This window comes from Colobus angolensis, unplaced genomic scaffold (genome assembly GCF_000951035.1).
Source record: "Colobus angolensis palliatus isolate OR3802 unplaced genomic scaffold, Cang.pa_1.0 Scaffold228, whole genome shotgun sequence".
Lineage (NCBI taxonomy): Eukaryota > Metazoa > Chordata > Mammalia > Primates > Cercopithecidae > Colobus > Colobus angolensis.
The window spans coordinates 3,110,030-3,119,141 of record NW_012115466.1 but is presented as its reverse complement, the minus strand read 5'-3'; the positions used below and the strand labels follow the sequence as shown (position 1 = coordinate 3,119,141).

Here is a 9,112-nt window from a genome sequence, read left to right as displayed (position 1 = left end):
GCCTCAGCCTCCAGAGTAGCTGGGACTACAGGTGCCCGCAACCACGCCCAGTTAATTTTTTGTATTTTTTTTAAAACAGAAATGGGGTTTCACTGTGTTAGCCAGGATGGTCTCGATCTTCTGACCTCATGATCCACCCACCTCAGCCTCCCAAAGTGCTGGGATTACAGACATAAGCCACCAAGCCCGGCCTTGACTGATTTATTTTTTCTAAAATAAAGCACAAATAATAATTTCCTTTACTTTATATATCTTATTTAATCTATTAGTGAAGCATGAGCAACAAATAATTATTGTCATTTCTTTTATGTGGTTGATATACAAAACTGCAATTAAATAAAGAGTTCTTGATGCATTTACATACACTATAGCAGTTGCCAAGGCCATTTCAATAAAACCACAAATGGAAAAAAAGAAATCTCATTATACTGAAGAATTAAATCAGGAAACAGAGTCTTCTGAATTACTATTTTTATAGTTTTATCTTTTGCCTTGCTTTCAAGTTGACACCATTAAAGCTTTCAACAACAAAAATTTATTCCACAAACATGGACTCTATTTGTATAAAGTAGGTTTATACTGAAAAATTTATGTCAAATGTTTTTTGCCTATAAAGAATATTCTTAAACTTAGATTTAAAAATTCCTATGGGTACTATGTAGTTCACCGTTAAAGTACCTAAAGTAATACTCCACAAAGATGCACAATGAATGTCTTTTGATGATGCATTGATATTTCTAAGAAATGCCTTTGCCTCAAATCAATCCACTCAAACCAGTAAATGATTTGACATTGAAAGCTTCAGGAAACAATATATGAATATTTTTTCTCATTGTACAATAAAGATTCAATCATGGATTATCATAGGAAATTGAGATCCTGCCCTATGTTTTAAAGCTAATCTCCTAGAGCCATTCATCTATTTTACTTGTAAAATAACTTTTACAAGTAGGAAAGCCTTTATATGTGTTCTTAACTCTAATAAGATCTGTACAGTCTGTTATACTGTTGGAGTTAAAATATTAACAGTAACATCATAGTCAATGAATCAACTAAAACTTCTATGATAAACATGGTGTTCTACAACAATATTTGTAACTAAGAATTACAATTACACATCACCAATTCCTGGAACTATTAAACAGAATTCTTTATTTCTCAACATCTCCAGGTCCTTGTTATTAAAGCCTAAGGTCTCAGGTCATAGTTTGATTTAATTTACCCTGCATTTTAAAGTTGTAAGCTCCAAATATTTCTATTTTCTTAGCTCTATAGAATTTATGGAAAAAAGAGTGAATCACTATAATTATTAGCATATCACTTACAGTGTGTTAGACTATGTTTTGAGCACATTAAATAATTTATCTCATTTACTCCTTATAATAACTTCAAAAATGTGGTAGTTATTATTTCTGTTTGACAAATGTGAAATTTAAGCACAAATATATTATCTGGCTTAAATTACATAGCAAAACTGGTATTTGAACCAGATAGTCTCACTGTGAAGTCCACTCATTTAGAGATTTACAAGGTCAGAGCATTCATGTAATAAATTCTCTCATTATGACTGCTGAACAAGAAAGAAATACTGCTGTGATCATATTCCTAAGTGGCATAAGTAATATGTAACATTTTAAAAAAACTTTTGTCTAATCTGTATTTATTATCTAAAATATTTGCCAGACACTGTGTTAGACTAGTTCTGCAGCAACCAGAGATTATATTTTACATATTAAGTTTTCAGTTTACTTCCATACTTACCTTTATTTTCATATAATTTACGTTGTTTAAGCCAGTATTTGTGAAAGAAATAGCATTCGGAATAATCAGTTTATTTTAAACTATCACATTTTGAATATAGATGGATAGTCATTATTATGAATCTAAGTCTGTCACAGTCCAGAAAAATACCGTTCAGTTCAACTTGTATCTGCTTTATTTTTATAATAGAGGGATAAGTGTATGTGAAAGATAAATGTCTTAGTATGTTGAATTTTAAAAACTAGTCTTTGGTTGTAGGCCTGGGTGGAAAGAGATGTCACCTAAATGAATAAGATCTGTTGAAAATACGGAAAATACATTATACTTTTCATGAAATTGCATTTTATAAAACAGATCATGTGGTGCAATATAACATGTAAGGGTGTTACAGATATTTCCATTCATAGAAATGTCACAAGTTTCTATAACCTCCTCTATACTAAAGTATATCTCTTTTAGATAATTATTCATGCAGATTATAAAATCTACTACATGTACTTTTTAAAATCACTCACATGGGGTAATCTTAAAGTATCATGACAATACAAACTAACCAAATCATGTGCATCAGTAATAAAAAATGGAATGACATTATTATGTGATTATGTCTAAGACATGCTGATTTTGTTGAATATTTGTCTTTAAATATAAAATTTTCATATTACTAGAGAATGTGAAGCTTTGATAAAAAGAAATGTGATATGTTTTTGTCTCAGAGGCTAGAGGTGTTTTTAAGACAGCTACATTCTCAGTGGGAACCATAGAATAATTTATGCTATCTCCAAGCTGAATATGTTACTAAAGTTTTATTTATTTGATAGTTTCTTTTTTGTTGAGTTATATATATATATAGGTTTTAAGTGAAGCAAACAAAACTATCAGGGCAGAGATTTATGTTTATTTTTGCAACATGTCTATACTATTTTTAAGGCAAAATAATTTTATAGAAATAGTTACTAATTTTATAAATGTACATAATACATTTATATATACTATATATACATATATTTGATATATAAAATATATAAGACATATATAATTGATTTTACCAAGTTAGTGATTAAAATGCTTTATCATGTATGTCATTGCATACTCATTTCCATGGTAATTTTCCTGAAATACTTTGGAGTTTGTTACATCAAGTGACTTCAACTACCTTTATCCCAGATGTGACTCTGCTGGAAGGTAGAATTTAGTGAAAATTTAATAATGTGTAATGAATCCAAAAGTGGTGGTAAGGGTGTCAGGCAGATATCCATCATGGTGAGGAGTCCATATCTCTATCTGCATTACATTCTAATTGATGGTTCTGTCTGATGTTTGAAGAGCGTTAAATTGCTGATGTACATGTAATGGAAAGCCTATTGTCAGGCTAGAGATGAAAACTCTGCCTCACCATTGCAGTTGGCTTTTAAATGATTTATAGAGAGGTGACTTTGAATGTTTGTGTTAGAGGTCAGAATTAGAGATCTCACATTTCTGTAGTGACTTCCATGTGCCAAGTCTTTTTTGAGCATAAACCAAGCTCTATGATTCAACTTGAAAGAGAGAATGAGAAGAGAGAGAGAAACACTGATTCATTAAAATGGGAGAAAAAAATCTAGAGAACTGCATGGAGAAATATCTGAGTAAGTTAATCTATAATGCATAAGCTGAACAGTTAAAGAAGTAAATATGATATCATATCAAGGTAACAGCAATTTACTGATGTTTAGGCCAAAGGGAAAAAAATTGACTAGTGGTAGGAAATTGCAGTTTATAAAGCACATTAAAATAAATTGGTTTCTAAAGTGTTTAGAGAGTCTTTATTCTACTTTCTTTAGATTGTTTTCTATCCTCTGGTATTTTATTTTGACATTTTCTTTAAACCCGGTGAGATTCAGTTTCTTCCTCTATAAGTTAATCAGCCATCACCTAACCTATCTGAATAGTTATTATTAACTTCAAACATTACTTCCTTTATCTGCTTGTCTGATTTTACCAAAGACAGAATTCAAATGCTACACTTCCTTGAATCATTTTGGAAACAAGATCAAACAAGAAGGGATGGAGGGATGGAGGGAAAAAGAAAATCAGTGTAGACCCATGAGAACATTTAGCATATTACTTGATGATTTTTATATTTTAATCTCTACATACAGACTAAATGTTAAAAAAGAAAACAAACACTATAGTGTGTGTGTGTGTGTGTGAATATTATACATCCTCTTTTCCATCTCCACAATGTCTTGCAGAATTATATAATTATTAACTCCCCACCAATCCTTGACAGTTCTATCTCCTCTAAGATTAGAAATGTTCCTTCTAACTCATATAGCCTATCCACTACTCAATAGATGCTTTGAGTTCACTCTGTGAATGAATCCTAATGACAACACTACAAAGTTTATATTAATATTATACCCATTTCATATGCGAAGACCCTGTGTTGTAGGAAAGTTAAGTTTTTTTGTCCAGTGTCACCTTCTCCTAGTTTTTTCCTCAGTATCTTTGGCCCTTGTGCACTATGCTCAGTCATAGCATACCACTCTAGGGTTTTCAAGTGGGGCATTCTTATTCTCCCTTTGTGTTTGTAAATTTTCCCCTTTCTGGGTATTGTCTTCTCACACCCTCCTCTCTTGCAAAAGCAACGTAGAGGTCACTTTTTAAAAATAATTATTTCTTGTATTTTCTGATAGAATCAATCACCCCTGAGTTTCACTGACACTTTGCATATTTTATCTCGCTTTTTTGTTTGTTTGTGCATTGTCTCTCTGATTTGATGGTTCCCTATTTGTGGAATACGGTCCTATTTATTTCTCTTCATTACTTATCTCTGCCTGGCATGCATCAGATAATTATCTTTATTGAATCAATGCTGGGTAAGAATGATTCCTAGATTTTAGGGTAGCATATGAAAATTCTAGTCAGAATTGCAGTTTTTATTTTATAAAATGTCATATTTAGTTATATTTGAACTTCCTTAAAAATTTAGGAAATTTTAATTATATGGGCCTCAGCTAGCCAAGATTAGAGGTAGGTATGGCCATAATTCCGTGCAGAAGTGCCACTCCCTTTGTGAAATCCTTGTTTTATCTTTTTCATAGGAATTTACTTGTCCACCATGATTCCTAAGGCAATTAGCTAATCAATTATCAGTTGAACTGTGTTCTTTGCCCACCACAGTAGGACATACAGAAAAATCATAAAACATTGTGAGGGACCTAAGATCCAGCTGGGGTGACAAATCTAATACACAGAATATTTAAGTATAAATACTCTTAATCTGCAGCCATAATACACCAGTGGGTTACTGAATACAGGCTTAAGACCACTTGCAGTTAATTAGCCCAGTTTTCCTAATACCACTCAGCAGGATACAACAAGCTGTCATCCAAAGCTGTGCAGGGGAGAAGAACCTCCATCTGCCACTCCTGTAGCAAGGTTATGAAACCAAACTCTCCTAGGCTGGCAAAAGGCTTTCCTCTTTGGATTGATGCCATCCCAGACTTTTATTTAAAGTTCACTGAGCCAGGCCAATTCATGTCACTGATTTCTTGGGACATCTGGGTCCTCTCTCATAGCCTTAAAGTTTTGTAATCTTTTTGGTAAGTTATGAATCTGTAGCATAACAGATTTTGCTTCTTGTAGAATTCATACTTCATTTAGTTGTTCTGCCTATTCTTACAATGAATTTGTGTTTTTAAGACTAGCTCTGGCAATGTAATCATTCCAGGGCTTTTATTATTTTTTCCCTTTAACTTACCAAATCACAGCTTTATTACTTTTGTCTTCAATTTTTAAAAGTTATTTTGTAACCATGAAGGTTTAATTTTGCCTTCTACATTGCATCATCCTTCAATATAATTGTGCATTCATGACTGTTGTTATTCTCCTGAGCTTCAAAAATTAATGGGGTGTGTGTGTGTTTATGTGTGTGTGTGTGTGTAATTTTGTTTTCTCATAGCTTTTCCACTAAATACCTTCTACTTTCGTTTTTCTTTTGTTTTCCTTTCCTATAGTGACATCAACAGAAAATTATAAGATTAATTAAATGAAATATGAGTTTCTATAGGGATAATTTAATTCCCTGTATTATAATCATTAAAATTTTATGGATGCCTAATATGGCTTACTGTTTTGTTTTCACCTTGTTAGTTTTTTTAACTGTGTGTTTATTTTATTAAAATATATTTTTCTTATTTTCACAGGTAAAAAGATGGCCTATCAAAAGGTCAATGCAGATCAAAGAGCTCCAGGACACTCACAGTACTTAGACAATGATGACCTTCAAACCACTGCCCTTGACTTAGAGTGGGACATGGAGAAGGAACTAGAGGAGTCTGGTTTTGACCAATTCCATCTAGACAGTGCTGAGAGTCAGAACCTAGGGCATTCAGAGACTATAGATCTCAATCTTGATTCCATTCAACCAGCAACTTCACCCAAAGGAAGGTTCCGGAGACTTCAAGAAGAATCTGACTACATTACCCATTATACACGATCTGCACCAAAGAGCAATCGCTGCAACTTTTGTCACCTCTTAAAAATACTTTGCATAGCCACCACTTTATTTATTTTTGGGATTTTGATAGGTTATTATGTACATACAAATTGCCCTTCAGATACTCCATCTTCAGGAACAGTTGATCCTCAGTTATACCAAGAGATTCTCAAGACAATCCAGGCAGAAGATATTAAGAAGTCTTTCAGGTAGGTGAGAAGAAACAGATGTTGTTTGAATGCATTTCTTGGGAAAAATGTCTCACGGGGGTATTGAACTAATGATTTTGCCATGGTTCAAGTTAGTTTTGCAAGCTGAGAAACATAACTTACCACCACAACAAGAATAGAAACTTCAAAAGGGGGGCACAGATTTTCAGATTTATGGTACTGCAATATAAATTTGTGATGCAGTTTTATTAATTACTAGTGAGAATCATAAATACTATGGAGACTGAAGGTCTCCAGCCACTGTATTTTCTCCCTCTTGGGGAGCCTCATTAGACCAAATTGGGATGCAAAGATTGCCAGATATACAGGTAATAAAAACTAGGACATTAGCCATATGATTAAAGACTTTAATGACATCAGAATAAAATAAACCTGCTTTATGGGCTGAAGTAACTGTCTTCAAAAGCTTCAGTGATGTCATATAACTAGTGGATAACTTGGAAAAGCTGTTTATTATTTTATTAGCATACATGTTGAGTTGTAAAAGGTTTTCTAGTTTACATATTTAGTGAAGTGAAGAACTGGATATGCAAGATGAGGTATTACCTTCCACATATGTCTTCTATATTTGCAGAAAAAGAATAGTCCTAGGTGAATCGTGTATGTTGTTTGTAGGTAGATAGAGTAGTGAGGTACTACTTCTCTGGGATATTCTTTCTGGGTTACACTGATTTGTTACAGCTAAGATGTTGGCAGGTGTGCATTTCCAGGAATTTTCTCAGGGAAGCATGTCCACTGAAGATGTGTCACTTAATTCATGTGCTGAAATACCAAGTGTATTGGTGTTGGTGGATTCTACTCCTCTTCCTGAAGATTAGGCCTCAGTGACTGACAGGGATGTGTTCCCTATATCCTTCTGTGTCTGCTATTCCCTTTTTTATAAGCATCCCTGGATATTTAATATGTGGATAATAACACTTTTCATGAGACTTCCCAATGTAAAATTGTTTACATTGAGCTGAAAGATACGTTGTTATCTTATAATGAATGATTGCATTTATCAGGACCCAATGAAGACATCAGAAAACTTCCTGAATAGTTAAAGTAAAAGGCATTTAAAATAGGGAAATGCTTCCATCAGTGATTAGGAACTTATGAGCCAATCAGGGGATACTCAGGTAGCCCAGAGATTCACAAAATGGAGCCATTACTAAACCTAGACTAGAGGGAGAAAGCAATGGGACTGGAATATCTGTGCACACAAGTGCAGATGAGGGACATAACCTCAGCTGGAGACACCACTGAAGATAGAGAGAGGGAAATACTCCAGCTTCTCTTTTCCTTCTGCCACTAAGTGTCCTAGCAATTGTCCTATTGGCTGAAACCAGCAAGAGACTGGTGACTTACAACTTGAGAAACTCATTCTGAAGGGATCCACTGCCTGCAATATAGGATGGAGCAGAAAAAGGGAAAGTTGCAGATTAATCTAACTGGCTCAGGATTTTATTAGAAAACAAACCAAGAAAATAGAAGGACTCTATAAAACTGTTTTTACTTTAACTTCGTTAAGGACATCTGTTCTATTACAAAATGTCTTCTGGAAAAGCATCCATAGCATTAATTTCTTTTTAATGTTAAGGACAATTATGTGTATGTTTTTTGTTTGTTTGTTTTTCCTGAGCAGCTGGTTAGTTTTTAATTTATTGATGCAATGAATACCATAACCTAGTCTGCTTCCTTCTTTACTTTGACTCTTAGTAAATTTAGAGTCAAATTTGTATTTGTAGGTTTATAAGGAACTTTATGACATGCATTTTGTTTACAAACTAAGCTACGTATTTATTTTCCCTCCTTATATAAATTTGGCTTTGCTTGTCTTGTTTTAATTCATTTTTCAGCACTGTAGTCATCTTTAAAAGCTAACTTATGTCCTCTTTGCAAATAGGCAACTGATTATAAAATTTAAAATATATAATAATTACATTGAAATATTCATTATTTCTCTCAGAATGGAAGCTGCAAGATGGGAAGGATTATATTCCAGTCTTAGACTACAAAATCAACAAAATAACGTATGTGTCAAAGCTAGCTATGAAAGCATAACCACTAGCAATTACACTCCCGGGTAGTACTCTGTGATTAGACACAGATTCACAATTATGGGTCCATCAAGTAGCCATATTTTTTTTCTTTATTGAGATAACGTACTTTCTTCTTCAAAACAATTGTATTTTTCTACAAATATCTTTACAAACATAACAGCTCCTCATCCAAAAATAACTTCTCCCTCAGTAGTCATCCTAACCACATGTCATGATGAATCTCTGTGTTTACTAAGCAATCTTAGCCTTAATTCTGTGCCTCCTAGTAGTAGTAGATTCCTGCTATTACTTTTCATGAATTTATTACCAATTTTGTGCTCTTACCGGCCCACTATTTTGTTCAATTGCTGTATCTCTTTTCTATTGGTTCTCTTTTCCTGGACATGCTCTAAACCTGTGTCAATTCTTATCAAATAGCCTAAAAGTTGTGCAATACAAAATATGTTCTTTTTATAATAGACTGCAGACTCAATGAGGGAATGGACTACACTTGTTTGTCTGCCATTAAAATGCCATCATCTAATAGACATTGAGAAATTATTTTTTAAAGAATGAAATGAATGCATGAATAAATGAGAAATATCTGTTTAATTTAT

The 9,112-nt window shown here is 33.3% G+C and overlaps 1 protein-coding gene across 1 annotated transcript in view; it reads left to right on the top strand.

Moving 5' to 3' along the window:
• The first annotated feature begins 5,955 nt into the window (after positions 1 to 5,955).
• The window catches only part of NAALADL2 (N-acetylated alpha-linked acidic dipeptidase-like 2), a 733,398-nt gene continuing 730,241 nt past the window's right edge, over positions 5,956 to 9,112 (top strand). The window contains exon 1 of the mRNA XM_011944138.1: positions 5,956 to 6,453. Within this exon, the coding sequence (XP_011799528.1) occupies positions 5,960 to 6,453 (494 nt within the window). The 5' untranslated portion in view covers positions 5,956 to 5,959. The remainder of the gene's footprint in view (positions 6,454 to 9,112) is intronic.